Source organism: Schistocerca gregaria, chromosome 1 (genome assembly GCF_023897955.1).
Source record: "Schistocerca gregaria isolate iqSchGreg1 chromosome 1, iqSchGreg1.2, whole genome shotgun sequence".
Classification (NCBI taxonomy): domain Eukaryota; kingdom Metazoa; phylum Arthropoda; class Insecta; order Orthoptera; family Acrididae; genus Schistocerca; species Schistocerca gregaria.
Window position 1 is genome coordinate 458119450 of NC_064920.1, and position 16056 is coordinate 458135505.

The window sequence follows — 16056 nt, forward strand, 5'->3', positions numbered from 1 at the left end:
ACCATTCGCAACCGTCTCCATGAAGCTGGGCTACGGTCCCACACACCGTTAGGCCGTCTTCCGCTCACGCCCCAACATCGTGCAGCCCGCCTCCAGTGGTGTCGCGACAGGCGTGAATGGAGGGACGAATGGAGACGTGTCGTCTTCAGCGATGAGAGTCGCTTCTGCCTTGGTGCCAATGATGGTCGTATGCGTGTTTGGCGCCGTGCAGGTGAGCCCCACAATCAGGACTGCATACGATCGAGGCAGACAGTGCCAACACCCGGCATCATGGTGTGGGGAGCGATCTCCTACACTGGCCGTACAACTCTGATGATCGTCGAGGGGACACTGAATAGTGCACGGTACATCCAAACCGTCATCGAACCCATCGTTCTACCATTCCTAGACCGGCAAGGGAACTTGCTGTTCCAACAGGACAATGCACGTCCGCATGTATCCCGTGGCACCCAACGTGCTCTAGAAGGTGTAAGTCAACTATCCTGGCCAGCAAGATCTCCGGATCCGTCCCCCATTGAGCATGTTTGGGACTGGATGAAGCGTCGTCTCACGCGGTCTGCACGTCCAGCACGAACGCTGGTCCAACTGAGGTGCCAGGTGGAAATGGCATGGCAAGCCGTTCCACAGGACTACATCCAGCATCTCTACGATCGTCTCCATGGGAGAATAGCAGCCTGCATTGCTGCGAAAGGTGGATATACACTGTACCAGTGCCGACATTGTGCATGCTCTGTTGCCTGTGTCTATGTGCCTGTGGTTCTGTCAGTGTGATCATGTGATGTATCTGACCCCAGGAATGTGTCAATAAAGTTTCCCCTTCCTGGGACAATGAATTCACGGTGTTCTTATTTCAATTTCCAGAAGTGTATAAGATTTTCAAAAACTATTAACTTGTCAGGAAAGATAATTTCAACATTTGTCTGCATTTTCAGCTGATGTAATATTTATTTTATTGCTGAGAGTCGAAAACGTATACGTGTTTTCGAGTGCTCGGGGAATTTTTACTTGTGAAAAAGATGGATCGAAGGATTTGCATTAAATTTTGCTTGAAAGATGGTTTGAACTGTAGCTCCGCTTTCGAAATGGTGACTGTGACTTTAGGCTAATCGACCTTGAGTAAGACAAGAGTTTAACAGTGGTAAAATGTTTCAAAGAAGGTCGAGAAGGTGTTGAAGGCGACGACCGCCTTGGACACCCTAGCACACCAATTACTGACGACAATGTGGAAGAAGTACAGAAAAACAGAAAATGATTCTGTAAGATCGACAGACCACCATCAGAGAGGTTGCCGATGATGTTAGCATTTCCTCCGGCTCATGCCACGTTATTTTTGCGCATCTTTTGTGTATGAAACTTGCAGCAGCAAAGTTTGTTGAATTTAGAACCAAAGTGTCGTCACGTAGACATCGCTCAGGAATTGCTGAATGAAGTTGGTAACAATCCTGAACTTCTGAATAATCGTATAACAGGTGACGAAACGTGGGTATACGGATACGACGTCGATACCCAAGGACGAATCGTCTCAATGGAAACTGCCTGAAGAGGGAAGATGGAAAAAAAATCGACAAGTTGAATCACATGTGAAGGGTCCTGTCGCTGTTTTCCTTGGTTACAATCCTATAGTGATGTACTCCCACTTATGCTCAAATGGCCAATGAGGAATACTGTCTGAAAGTTAAGCGCCGTTTACGTGAAGCAATCCGAAGAATACGACCAGCAGTGTGGCAAAACCATTCGTGGAAATTGGATCACGATAATGGTCCCACTCGCACCTCAATTCATGTTCGTGAGTTTTTGGCAAAAAACAAAACCGTTATATTGCCGTAGCTACCGTATTCGCCGGAAATGGCGCCCTGGGACTTCTTTCTATTCCAGAGACTGAAGTGAACCATGAAAGGACGTCGTTTTTCCACTACTGATGAAATGAAAACAGAATCCTGAGGGGCTTAACATCTTTACGAAAAGTGAGTTCCACAAGTACTTCGAAGATGGCAAAAAAAAGGGTATGTTATATCTCAAAGGGACTACTTAGAAGGGGGAAAAGTTGATGTTGATGAATAAATAAAGATTATTTAAGAAAAACGAAGATTTCCGTTGCTTGAAATTATACCTCGTATTGCTGCTCACGTATCTTGGGACTCGACGACACTTGTATAAATATTGAATTAACTGCTTCAGACGGAACGTACTCACTGTCATGTAGGATTCCACCAGCTACATGAAGACAACATATTCGTCGCCCAACCTGAAGCACGAGTGGAGTGACGTCGCCTTTTCAGATGAATGCTGGTTTTGCTTACAGCATTAAGACGAACGGACCCGAGTGCAGAGGCTCTGAGGACAACGAAGGTTTCCACATTGCATTTAACACTGTCATACAGGCACAGCACCTGCCGTGATGGTATGAGGTGCCATTCAGCATCCAAAACGTTTACCTCCGGTTCCCGTAGCTGGTAATGTAGACAAAGTCGGTACGTTTCTGACGTTTTAACTCTGGAGCCTGGCTCCTGTGTTTTGTCTCCCTACAGCATTACCATTCGACAAGATAACACCAGTTCTTAGGTTTCCCATTCTATCGTAACGTACTTGAATACAGAGGGTGTTCGACTGTTGCTCTGGCCAGCAAGTTCTCCAGATCTCCGACCGACTGAAACTATCTGGTCATGGTTTGGCGAGGGAATGGCATACCACCACAGGGCAACCTCTAAAGTTGATGAATTGGAGAAGTATGTCAACACTGAGAGTGAAATGAGAATTCAGTTCATACATCGAAGTTGCTGACAAGCACAGTACACAGAAGAAAGGAAAAGAAAACAGGATGTGTTAGGCACGATCAGTTCAGCGTTAGAAAAGATAAAGGCATCAGAGAGGAAGTTTTGACGTTTCCCTTGGCTAATGGAAGCGAGACTGCACAAAAATCAGCTCACGTTCAAAGGATTTGTTGACCTGGAGAAAGCGTTCGACAGTGTAACACTGTAAGATGTTCGAAATTCTGAAAAAAACGAGTAAGCGGTATGTAAGGACGAGTAATATGTAATATCTACCAGAAACAAGAGGCGAAAATAATATTTAAAGACCTAGAACGAAGTGGTCGGATTAACATAAGGGTAAGACGGTGATGCTCTTTTTCGCCCCTTCCGTTCAATCTATACATCGATGAAGCAATGAGGGTGTTTAAAGAAAGGTTCAAGAGTAGAAAAATATTCAGGGTAAAAGAACACCTATGATAAGATTCGCTGATGGCATTTCTGTCGTCATTGAATTTGAAGAACAGAGTGGAGTGAACGTTTAATGAGCGCAGTAAACGGAATGAGATTAAACCAAAGGGAGACGAAGGGAATGGGAAGCAGCAGAAGTCAGAATATCGAGAAAATTAATATTAAAATATGGCTATATGTGGATGACACGTTTGTAATCTGACCCCAAGGCACTCTACCGATAGATTCATTTTTGCAACACCTAAATTCTCTTCATTCGAATATGAAGTTTATGGTGAACGTTTTGGCGTGTACGTTTTGGCATGGAAAAAAGAAGATGGTACATTGCGTCACGCTATGTACCGTAAACTTACATGCGCGGATTTATACTTAAAGATCACCAGCCATTACTATCCTGCACAACCAAGTAGCAGAATTAGGACGTTGGTTCACAGAGGAGGAACCACATCAGATTCAGGCAGCTTATACGATGAACTATGCCACGTCTGTACAGCATTTTTACAGAGCGGATATTCTGAAAGAGAGATTCGTCTGACTTACGTACTGAACGTGTTAACCAAAGTGGGGAACTGGAAGGAAGTGAAGAACAAAAGGAACGATCATTGTGTCATATGACATCGATGTTTCTTCTAAAATATGAAGGTTACTGAAAATTATAAAGTTAAATCCGTGTCTCGTCCCCCAACGAAACTCGAGCTCCTTTAGGCTGCGGAAAAATGATACGGTTTAGAATGGCCCAGTGTCTATAAGATTCCCTATAGCTGCGGGGCACCATACATTCAACAAACGCGTCGTACCGTGGAAGACAGGTGCGTCGATCGTCGACCACACACACATCTGGATCAGCTTGAGGAACCTGCAATGGCCGACCATTGTCTCAGTACAGGAGATTGTATGGACTAAGAAAGCTCCAAATTTCTCTCGTCGACGTCTTCCTACCGGGACAGCTTTATTAAAGAGGCAGTGGAAATTCGCAGCTCAACTGATGTGCCTAATGGGGACACAGGATGCCAACTCAGGACTGCATGGGATCCAGCGCTGACTATGATAAAATTACACCGAACGTAAAGAGGAACTGTTGGTTGTACAAGGGATGTAGTGGGATCACAACGGCGCGGATAGGCGCACACCAGCAAGGACTCGCATATCGGTAGGTGGCTCCTTGCACAGGGCGCTGGGGCCGACGAGACAGCGCAAATTATTCCTGACAGCCTTTGCGCTTGTTTGGAAGCTGCTGGTTCATCGTCCGACTGGTGGCATGGATGTCTGTCTCACTGCCGATCAGGTTACGCTGGATTAGACTGGCGTAAATAGGAGGCTTCGGTCACAGCCCTAGCAGTGTGTTCGACGCACCCGAAGATGTCGGACAGTTGCGCCGATGAAATATTGCGGAAATTTCGGAAAGACATTCGACGTCTCACCCGAGAACCATTTCAACATCAAAATTGGTGGTCTCACAGTTAAGGAATTGTGCTACGTTGGAAACAAAATAATTATTGCCGAAGAACAGAGGACATAAAAAGCAAACCATCACAAAGATGGCATTCCCGGCCAACAGAAGTGTACTACCATCAAACTTAGGCCTTAACTTGAAATTTCTGGGATGTACGTCGGGTCCCATCATTGTATGGTTATTGCGATAAGCGGAACAGAACAGAAACTGAAGCATTAGAGATGTGGTGCTACAGAGGAATGTTGAAAATTAGGTGGAATGGCAAAGTAATCAATGAGGAGGTTCTCCGCAGAACCGATGAAGAAAGAAGATATGAGAAACGCTGACAACAAGATGGGACAGGATTGTAGGACGTTTGTTAAGTCATTGCGAAACACCTTCCACGGTATTAGAGGGAAATGTAGAGGGTAAAAGACAGAAATTGGAAGCCATCCAGCAAATGACAGAGAGTAGAGGGTAATAATTGCTTCTCTGACATGAAGAGCATCCTCTTCATTGGAGAAGAAATCGTGGCGGGCCGCATCAAACCAGCTTGAATACTGATGACGCCTCTACCCGCCTAAAGATATAATCGTATATACTTCCTGCCATACTGTATATGCACAATGAGAAGATCCTAGTAATTCACTAATCTACCTGGTACTGGAATATTAAATGTCATCCATCTGTTCTACAGGGTGATTTAGAAAGGGTCATCCATCTGTTCTACAGGGTTATTTAAAAAGAGTGTATATATTTAGTACGTACTCATTTATTGAACTTAAGAATACAACTATGGAAACTGGAACAGGCGTTTTTGGACATCTCACGTTCAGATTGTAGATGTTCAATATGCCCTCCAAAAGCGATACAGACAATATCATATCGATACTCGAATTCCTCCCACACTCTGGTGAGCACGTCCATCGTTACTGATATTCTGGGAGTGCGGGTATGATTCTTCAGCTCGTCTAGGATCTGTGATAGTGTTTGTTGCATAAATGTTGTCCTTAATGGAACCCCACAGGAAGGAGTCACTAGGTGCCAGATCGGGCTGACGATGGCGACCAGCTGATAGGTGGTAAGTCGCCGGCTGTTTGACGACCAATCCGACGGCGCAGTAGAGTTTCAATCAGACGTTTACGACTTGGAGACTCTAGTGAGTGGGTGGCCTGTCTTGTTGAAAAATATAATCCTCATTAAGCATCGGAAACAGTCTATTTTGTAACATAGAAAGATACTTCTGTTTCTATCAAAGAAGAATGCACAGTAAATGGATGAGTGGGATATCGCAAAAAACGCATCGACTTTGGATGAATGTCGTGCTTGTTCATTGTGTGCTTATGGGTTCTTTAGGTCCCATATTCGAAAATTGTGTCTGTCTAATTTTGCCAATACGGTGGAAAGTCGCAGCATCGCTCAGCGCGATGCATTGTGCGAAAGTGTCATCACTGTCGATATTATTTTGAAGCACGCCAGAAAATGCTAAACGTTTGCATCTTTCATCATGACGCAGACCCTAACAGCTGTAGCCTGTAGGGCTTGATAAACAATCAACGTCTCAAAATACCCCACACTGTTGTTGTCGCAGTTGTAACTCTCGAAGCACAAGGAGTTGATTTTGTGGGCACTACGTTGGAAAGAGGTTTGGATTCCGTGTAACATTTACTCTGGAAACAGAGGGCGGTCAAGACTGTTTCATTTACACACACATCCTGTACCTACAACTGTGTGCCCTGTATGTGCGTGGTCCACCCATTCGGAGAATCAGTTTGGTGCTTCATCGTGAAACGTCTTTGCACTGCGATCACAGAATTACACTTCTCAGACTAGAGGACACGATATGATTTCTTCTGCGGGCTAGCCATTTTACAGTAAGTGACGGTAACCAAGCAAACAGAAGATAACCGAGATGCAGCGGCAACGAATATAAAATAGACAATGTATTTGTTCCTCTAATAACCGAACCGTGGAGCAGTTATCATTAGTTTTGACAAGGTAATGGTTTGTAATAAGTATACACTGATTAGCCAAAACGTTAAGACCACCTGGTTGATTGCTTGTTTGTCTGCCTTTGGAACAAAATACATAACCAATTCCGCATGCCAGTTATTGGGAGGTCTGTGAAGGTATGTACCATTAGATGCCTACGCACAGATCATGTAATTCGCGTTAATAACGGAAGCTGGTTTGCTTACGCGGTGATGACGCCTAGTAGGACCCCGAAGCGTTCGATAGGATTTACATCAGACGATTTTTGTCGCCAAGACATCAACGTAAGTTCACAACAATGCTCCTCAAAGCATTGTAGTACGGTTCTGCTTGTAAGACAGGAATAATTATACTGCTGAAAGATGACACTTGGGTCGAGAAGACATCGAGCATGACGGGATGCAGGTGGTCCGCAGCTGACAGTGTGTTTTCGATTACTAACATAGGTTACATGCATGCGCAGGAGATTTTGTCCCAGAGCACGAAACTGCTGTCACCAACTTGCGTCCATGGCACGCTGCACGCTTCGAGCCTCCGTTCACCGCGATGACGGCGTTTGTGGAGACGACCATTGACCTAGTGTAGCAAAAATGTGATTTCCCGAAAAGCCGATACGTGTCCGTTGATCGACGGGTGAATCCAGATGGTCCCGTGCACACTGTAATCGTAATTGTTGGTGTCGTTGGGTCAACCTGTGAACACGTAGGGGTAGTCTGCTGCGGAGCTCCATTTTCAACAATGTACGATGAACGGTGTGCTCCGAAACACTTGTGCGTGCACCAGCATATACTCTTTAGGCAGAGATACCGCCGATCACGATTTATCCAGCTCTACACAGCAGACAAGCTTCTGATTCCTACGTTCTCTGAAGAGTCGTGGACGTCGTAGGATTTAGCACCTAGTGGTAGTTTCACTGTTGTTGTACCTCTTTTCGTAGATCCTCACGACAGTAGCACGTGAAAAATCGACCACCTTCTCCTTTTTCGAGATACTCTTTCACAGGCTCTGTGTAGTAATAATGTCCACTTTGTTGTGCTGTTTGAGGCTTTCTGCAACTACTTGATTGGCTCCCGGGAATTACGCAGGATAATATTGTGCGGTTTTTACAATATTATCCCCCCCCCCTCCCCCATGAACCATCGACCATGCCGTTGGTGAGGAGGCTTGCGTGCCTCAGCGATACCACAATGGAGGGGTATCTATTGAGAGACCAGATAAACGTGTTCTTCCTTAAGAGGGGCAGCTGCCTTTTCAGTAGTTGCAGGGGAACAGTCTGGATGATTGACTTATTTGGCCTTGTAACACTAACCAAAACGGCCTTGCTGTGCTGGTACGGCGAACGGCTGAAAGCAAGGGGAAACTACAGCAGTAATATTTCCCGAGGGAATGAAGTTTTACTGCATGATTAAACGGTGATCGCGACATCTTGGGTAAAATATTACGGAAATTGGTTAACATCGAGTATAGACTAAGTGTCAGGAAGTCGTTTCTGAAAGTATTTGTATGGAGTGTAGCCATGTGTGGAAGTGAAACATGGACGATAAATAGTTTGGACAAGAAGAGAATAGAAGCTTTCGAAATGTGGTGCTACAGAAGAATAATGAAGATTAGATGGATAGGTCACATAACTAATCAGGAGGTATTGAATAGCATTGGGAAGAAGTGGAATTTGTGCTACAACTTGACTAGAAGAAGGGATCGGTTGGTAGGACATGTTCTGAGACATCGAGGGATCACCGATTTAGTATTGGAGGGCAGCGTGGAGGGTACAAATCGTAGAGGGAGACTAAGAGATGAATACACTAAGCAGATTCAGAAGGATGTAGGTTGCAGTAGGTACTGGGAGGTGAATAAGCGTGCACAGGATAGATTAGCACGGAAAGCTGCATCAAACCAGTCTCAGGACTGAAGACCACAACAATAATCCGGTGTAATTCCCGCTAACATGTCAAGCAATGTTTACTTTGTCAAAATAGCTTATCGTAATTGATTTCCCCATTTGCAGCGCATAACTAAACTTGGATGATTATCCGTGCGTACCTGCTGCCCTTACATACTTTGTGTCCCGCGTCACGTGCCCGCAACTACACCAGGCGGCATCCAGCGTCGCGGTGGGCAGTAGTCACAACTTTTTGGCTTATCAGTGTATTCGTTCTGGAACGTGTTGTATTTACATCACAATGCGTACTTGACTAGCTGCCCAGTCACTGCCAGGTGCGTTTCCCCCGGCAGCAGCAGCGGACAGTAGGTGTAGCTACAGAGAGCGCTGACTGACCTGGCCGGTCTTCCTGGTGGAGACGTTGCCGCCGGTGCAGTAGGCGTCGGCGAGGCGCGGCTGGACGTTCACCTCCTGGTGGAAGAGCTCGCCGGCGAGGCGGCCGCTGGCGGAGTTGGCGGCGGCGGCGAGGGCGCCCCAGTCAGGCTCCTTGGGCCACACGGAGCTGGAGTTGTCGGGCGAGAAGACGACGCGACCGAACTGCTCGCGCTCGCGCTCGTGGCCGTAGTGGTCGCGGCTGCGGCGCGCCCGCGACACAGACACCTTCATGTGCAGCTCGTCGTCGCCCAGCTGCTGCTGCTGCTGCCGGCCGCAGTAGTTGGCGTGCACCTCCGACAGCCATCGCTGAGGACATGAGATGCACGAACATGGAATGATCATATAAAGTTGATCGTTGGTAAAGCAGATGCCAGACTGAGATTCATTCGAAGAATCCTAAGGAAATGGTTCAAATGGCTCTGAGCACTATGGGACTTAACAGCTGAGGTCATCAGTCCCCTAGAACTTAGAACTACTTAAACCTAACTAACCTAAGGACATCACACACACCCATGCCCGAGGCAGGATTCGAACCTGCGACCGTAGTGGCCGCGCGGTTCCCGACTGTAGCGCCTAGAACCGCTCGGCCACCGCAGCCGGCCTAAGGAAATGCAATCCGAAAACAAAGGAAGTAGGTTACAGTACTCTTGTTCGCCCACTGCTTGAATACTGCTCAGCAGTGTGGGATCCGTACCATATAGGGTTGATAGAAGAGAGAGAGAAGATCCAACGGAGAGCAGCGCGCTTCGTTACAGGATCATTTATTAATGGCGAAAGCGTTACGGAGATGATAGATAAACTCCAGTGGAAGTCTCTGCAGGAGAGACGCTCAGTAGCTCGGTACGGGCTTTTGTTAAAATTTCGAGAACCTACCTTCACCGAAGAGTCAAGCAGTATATTGCTGCCTCCTGCGTATATCTCGCGAAGAGACCATGAGGACAAAATCAGAGACATTAGAGCCCACACGGAATCATACCGACAATCCTTCTTTCCACGAACGATACGAGACTGGAATAGAAGGGAGAACCGATAGAGGTACTCAAGGTACCCTCCGCCACACACCGTCAGGTGGCTTGCGGAGTATGGATCTAGATGTAGATGTAGAACATGAAGCAGTTACAGCGTGGTCGACGACCGACGACCGAGTGGTCCATGGCCCGTCTAATGTAAAGCTTGAGTACAAGGTGTTTCAAAAAGATGTATCCGATTTCATACTTTGATACACACGTCAAAAAAAGTGTTGCATCAATGCGGTTCTAGGGGTACTTGACCCGTTGCATAAAAGTGTAACAGAGATATACAGATACAACATATCAGCTCAATTTAGCTGTGGCGATAAGTTTCTATGGGACCAAGCTGCTGAGGTCATTGATCCTTGACTTGCACAATACTTAATCGAACTTAAACTGAATTACGTTAAGGACAACACACACTCTTATTCCCGAGGAAGGGCTCGAACCGCCTATGGGGGTGGAGGGCAGAGCCATTTGAACCATACTTACATCGTCCTGGCCGTGTGTACTTCCATCTTTCCACGGCTCGTTTCCTGAGTGTCGTATGGAGCCAATATGTTTGGTAATCGACAGTGTTTGGGCGTGATCGGGCTCTAGGATCTCGTTGCTGTCTTTTATTGCTTCGCTTCTATTTCGTTTTCCGCGGTTGTTCAGGGTTGGTCTTTTATGAAGCTCTTTCATTTCAACTTCCGCCCGTAGAGTACCCAATATCGATTGAGAGTTCTGTCTCTGGTGTACTTAGAAACCGTAAGCTGGTAACACGACCGAGTTACGTGTTTACTGCAGGAGACTCTTTGGCCTGTACTATTTATAGGCGAGCGCGGTCACGCTGGAGGAGGCTCGTTTCCTGAGCGTCGTATGGAGCCAATATTTTTGGTAATCGACAGTGTTTGGGCGCGATCGGGCTCTAGCATCTCGTTGCTGTCTTTTATTGTTTCGCTTCTATTTCGTTTTCCGCGGTTGTTCAGGGTTGGTCTTTTATGAAGCTCTTTCATTTCAACTTCCGCCCGTAGAGTACCCAATATCGATTGAGAGTTCTGTCTCTGGTGTACTTAAAAACCGTAAGCTGGTAACACGACCGAGTTACGTGTTTACTGCAGGAGACTCTTTGGCCTGTACTATTTACAGGCGAGCGCGGTCACGCTGGAGGAGGCTCGTTTCCAGAGCGTCGTATGGAGCCAATATTTTTGGTAATCGACAGTGTTTGGGCGCGATCGGGCTCTAGCATCTCGTTGCTGTCTTTTATTGTTTCGCTTCTATTTCGTTTTCCGCGGTTGTTCAGGGTTGGTCTTTTATGAAGCTCTTTCATTTGAACTTCCGCCCGTAGTGTACCCACTATCAATTGAGAGTTCTGTCTCTGGTGTACTTAGAAACCGTAAGCTGGTAACTCGACCGAGTTACGTGTTTACTGCAGGAGACTCTTTGGCCTGTACTATTTATAGGCGAGCGCGGTCACGCTGGAGGAGGTTGTCGCGCGGTGGCCTTCGTGTCTGCTCTGGTGACGTCGACATCCGGCCTTCCGCGAACGGGTGTTGTTATCGAACCCGCACTTCTATCCGTGGGGGAACGCCGGCCTGGTTTGGCCCCTCTGTCCGCTCTTCACAGGTTGTCCGCGGGAGGCGGATGGCAGTCTATTTAAACAAACAGTAACCATCATGAGGCGGTGGAGCCGCCGCTCGGCAACGGTTTGAGTCCGGGAGCAGTTAGGCTGGGCCGGTGTCTGCCGCGACGACTGGGGACTGCTCAGAATTGTGCACAGCAGTCCCGGACAAACGACGAAGTCCGCCGTGGGAAACGAGAAAAGAAGTTAAGTGTGAATGTTTCGATTTGATCGTCCTTTGGGACTGAGTTCATCCAGTCGTCTTTCCCGCCTTGTGGCCACCGCTGTGGCAATTCTCTGTTCTGTTCACTGGTGCAATACTGACAGTGCAGATTCCTCCACGCATCGGTTCTAACCGGTGTAGTGGTGTATTTTGGTAGTTATTTGTGTACGTTCGTACTTCCTTGCTTTGGTAGTTCATCCTCCCGCCCTGTGTTCGCAGAATTTCGGATGGGAAGTTCGTTCCTTGTCTCCCAAGATCTAGTGCTGTATTATTAAGGTTAATTCTAGTTCAGTCTAGCCTTCTGTTAATCCCTGGGTATATGTGTCCGTCATACTACTTGCGCTGTATTTATTCTAAGTGAGTTGCACTAACAGTAGTTGGGGATTCGAGTCCTGTCACGGAGCTAATAAGAGGTCACATTGGTTTCGGCTTGTTAGTTGGAGGGCGTTGCCTTAGAGGTTTGTTAATATTGGCATGTCAGCGTTTTTTAGTGCTACCGGGACCTAAGGAAGAACATTGTGCTGATTAGGGAATGTTGTTACACGTTCTTGTTTTCATTTCAATATCTGTATTTGTGAAGGCAACCGCATGAAGTAAGATCTCTTCTGAAGCTATGCTGGATCTTGCGCTCTTGGGATTTTTGGTTTTGTTTTGATCTCGACTATTTGGGTGTCAGGAATATGGAACTTTGTTGTTAATGTTTGGCTTGAACAGCGGATACGCGGCTAGTTTAGTACGTATGTAGTGGCATGGCGTCCTAGTGAAGGCGTGCCCGCTAGATTGCTATTGCGTCTCGTCAAAGTGTAATTTCCACCTTCCTAAAACCTCCTTGTTAAAAGGGAGGAAGGAAAAAAAAACTTTAGAAATACCTTCTATTTGCATCAACTATCCTACCTGTCGCTTAAGTAAATGTCTGCTAAGGGATTAAGCTAATGGGAGCACCTATCCTAAAAGCAACTAGCGCACTAATGTTATGGTGGCCCTCGTGCCTATTTTGTTCTGAAAGACAAACAGGCTTACATGCTCCGTATCGAACTTCTGATGTTGTTTTTTGAGTGATGATGGATTATTAAAATTGATTATAGTGCAAACGTTTGTATTTTACCAGTCGTGTTTATAAGTTATTAATGTGATTGGTTGGAATGTTATACGACAGTTTTAGGACCATCGGTTGTCCAGGTAGAAATTTTGAAGCCATGCTGTGTTGCGAATTCATGTATGTATGTTTTATATTGCAATGAGAATTTAAATGTGGTAAACCCACGCTTGTGATTAATAATTAAAGATTTAAGAGTGCATTATCTTAGCGCTTACTTATGTGTTGTGTTATTATTATTTTTAAAAATTATAATAGGCGTTCTAGTTTCTTAAAATAAAGGATTTCCAATTCAAAAGTGGTGGGCCTCCCATTTTGGGCTATGGCAAGCATCGAAGCAGGGTTTACGTAGTTGGTGTTATGTATTGTATGTTATGAATAAATTATTTGTGTGTTAAACCACGTCTGATATGTCAATTCCTTGGCCCCGTCCACACCTTGGTTGTAGTCTTTTAATTTTAAATGATCAGACCACCGTTCCAGTCAACACACACTCTTATGCCCGAGGAAGGGCTCGAACCTCTGAGGGGGGTGGGGGGTGGGAGGAGCAGATGTTAAGTCCCATAGTGCTTAGAGCCATTTGAACCATACCTACATCGTCCTGGCATACTGTTCTCTACATCAGCAATGCGCTGTTGATACAGAATGAGAGTTTCACTCTGCAGCGGAGGGCGCGCTGGTGTGAAACTTCCTGGCAGATTAAAACTGTGTGGCGGACCGAGACTCGAACTCGGGACCTTTGCCTTTCGCGTGCAAGTGCTCTACCAGCTGAGCTACCCAAGCACGACTCACGCCCCGTCCTCACAGCTGTACTTTTGCCAGTAGAAATTGTCCCACTACTCAACACGTGGACCTCTCAGACTGGCTGGTGGTTCATCTTGCCAAGAAAGCCCTTTTCAGTGTATACCAGGCATATTCCATAGACTTCATGTCTGGAGAACATGCTGGCCATCCTAATCTATCGTTTTCGTTATCATGAAGCAACATATTCACAATACGTGCATGATGAGCATGAAGATTGTCGTTCATTAAGATGAATCCATCTCTGAAATGATGCAGATATGGTTGCACTATTCGCCAGAGTATGTCGTCCCTATGACGCACACTATTTTGATTGCCCTCAGTGACCAACAAAGGCATACGTTGGTCTCACTTAATGCCACGCCAAAGCATCAGGGAACCACCATCTTGCTACAATCGCTGGACAGTGTGTCTAAGACGTTCGGGCTGACCAGAATGCCTCCAAAAATATCTTCGACTGATTGAAGTCATATGCGAGTCTTATCTGTGAACAGAGCTTGATGCCAATTCTGACGAGTACATAGAGCATGTTGTACCGCTCTGCATAGTGTTTAGGTCGCAAAGTTGGACCTCGTCCTGGCCGTCGGGCATCGAGTTGCAGATCGTGCAGCCTATTTCGTACAGTTTGAGTCGAAACATGGCATCCTGTGGCTTCACGGTAGTCATTATTCAGCATCGTGGCGTTTCACTCAAAAACTTCCCGTGATGAGAGCCCTTCCTGACACATCATAACATGCGGATCAAACTTCGGAACTGATCTTTCAGGCACGGCCGAACTACAGCAAACCAAGTTAGTGTACTTCCTATTGCTATGAGGGGAATTGATCGGCTGTCTTACCCACTCCGTCGTAAGCACTGCCCATACGTTATTGTTCACACGTTAATGTTAGGGTGAGTGACATCTATGAAGTACCTAAGTGACTCTGTCATTGACCCTACATACACATTGAACGTCAGTTTTCAGAAAGCTTGGAACCGCGGTGATGCAACATTATTTTTCATGTGTGTATATCCCACGCAATTGCAGACCAAAACTTTGAATTTGTTTTAACTTGCGCATCCAAATTAAGACTTTACCTTTGTGTCAGATGTAATTTTTCCGTATAATGTGGTTGTCGCAAGGGGTCTCCTTGGTGCAGATACATCGCACGCTCCCTCGTCCAATACTCAAACTACGGACAGCTTAAAATTAAAGTGCAGCTACTCGCCTAGGTCCAGTGTGGGCGGTAATTATTGTGTGGCAGCGAAACTTGATAGATACGCTAATACGTTAATGCGGAACTAGTTTACGCTGCAAAATAAAATCTGTAGTACTTGGGGCATCAGGTGCCTAACGGGAGCTGTAAACTGCCCGTATGACTGTATAATGTCGCGCTGTCGTTTGACAAGCCATAATGTGAGTGAACGGTGTGGCTGTCGAGAAGAGAGATAGTGCACTTTTAGCGAAACTGTTTGATTTGAACTGTAGGTATGACAGTGATGCATTGAGAAAGCATCGCTGATTGAAAGCTCTTAAGAGAGGTTTGACGTCATTAAATGGTTTAAAGAAGATGATGATGGAATTCGAAAACAGGAGTGAGGTTCATGTGGTACCTGCAAGAGGAGGTGTTCTATCGTGATGGAATTTAATGAAAACGTTGTTGTTGTTAGGCTGATGGGCCAAAGAAACGGGTATAGGCAAGCGAGTTCAAATACAAAGAAATGTAAACGGGCAGAATACGGCTGTGCGGTCCGAAACTCTTATATAAGACAACAAGTGTCTGGCGCAGTTGTTAGATCGGTTACTGCTGCTACAACGTCAGGTTATCAAGATTTAATTGAGTCTGAACGTGATGTTATAGTCGGGGCACGAGCGATGGGACACAGCATCTCCGAGTTAGCGATGAAGTGAGGATTTTCCCGTATGACCATTTCACGAGTGTACCGTGAGTATCAGGGATCCGGTAAAACATCAAATTTCAGACATCGCTGCAGCCGGAGAAAAAGTCCTGCAAAAACGGGACCAACAACGACTTTAGAGAACCGTTCAACGTGACAAAGTACAAGCCTTCCGCAAATTGCTGCAGATCTCAATCCTGGGCAATGGACAAGTTTCAGCGTGCGAACCATTCAACGAAACATCGTCGATATGGGCTTTCATAGACGAAGGCCGACTCGTGTACCCTTGAGACGCACGACGCAAAGCTTTATGCCTCGCGTGGGTGCGTCAACACCGACTTCGAACTGTTGAAGACTGTAAACATGTTGCTTGGTTGGACTAGTCTCGCTCCGAATTGTATCGAGCGGGTAGTTCTGTACGGGTATGGTGACAACTCCATGAACTCATGAACTTGCATGTCATCAAGCGATTGGTCAAGTTGGTGGGGG

General features: G+C 46.2%; 1 protein-coding gene across 1 annotated transcript in view; it reads right to left on the reverse strand.

Moving 5' to 3' along the window:
* Positions 1-16056, reverse strand: part of LOC126353813 (uncharacterized) — a 328822-nt gene that overhangs the window by 19779 nt on the left and 292987 nt on the right. Inside the window, exons 8-9 of the mRNA XM_050002966.1 lie at positions 9180-9262; positions 8918-9133 (exon numbers count right to left, since the gene is read on the reverse strand). Of these exons, the coding sequence (XP_049858923.1) occupies positions 8918-9133; positions 9180-9262 (299 nt within the window). The remainder of the gene's footprint in view (positions 1-8917; positions 9134-9179; positions 9263-16056) is intronic.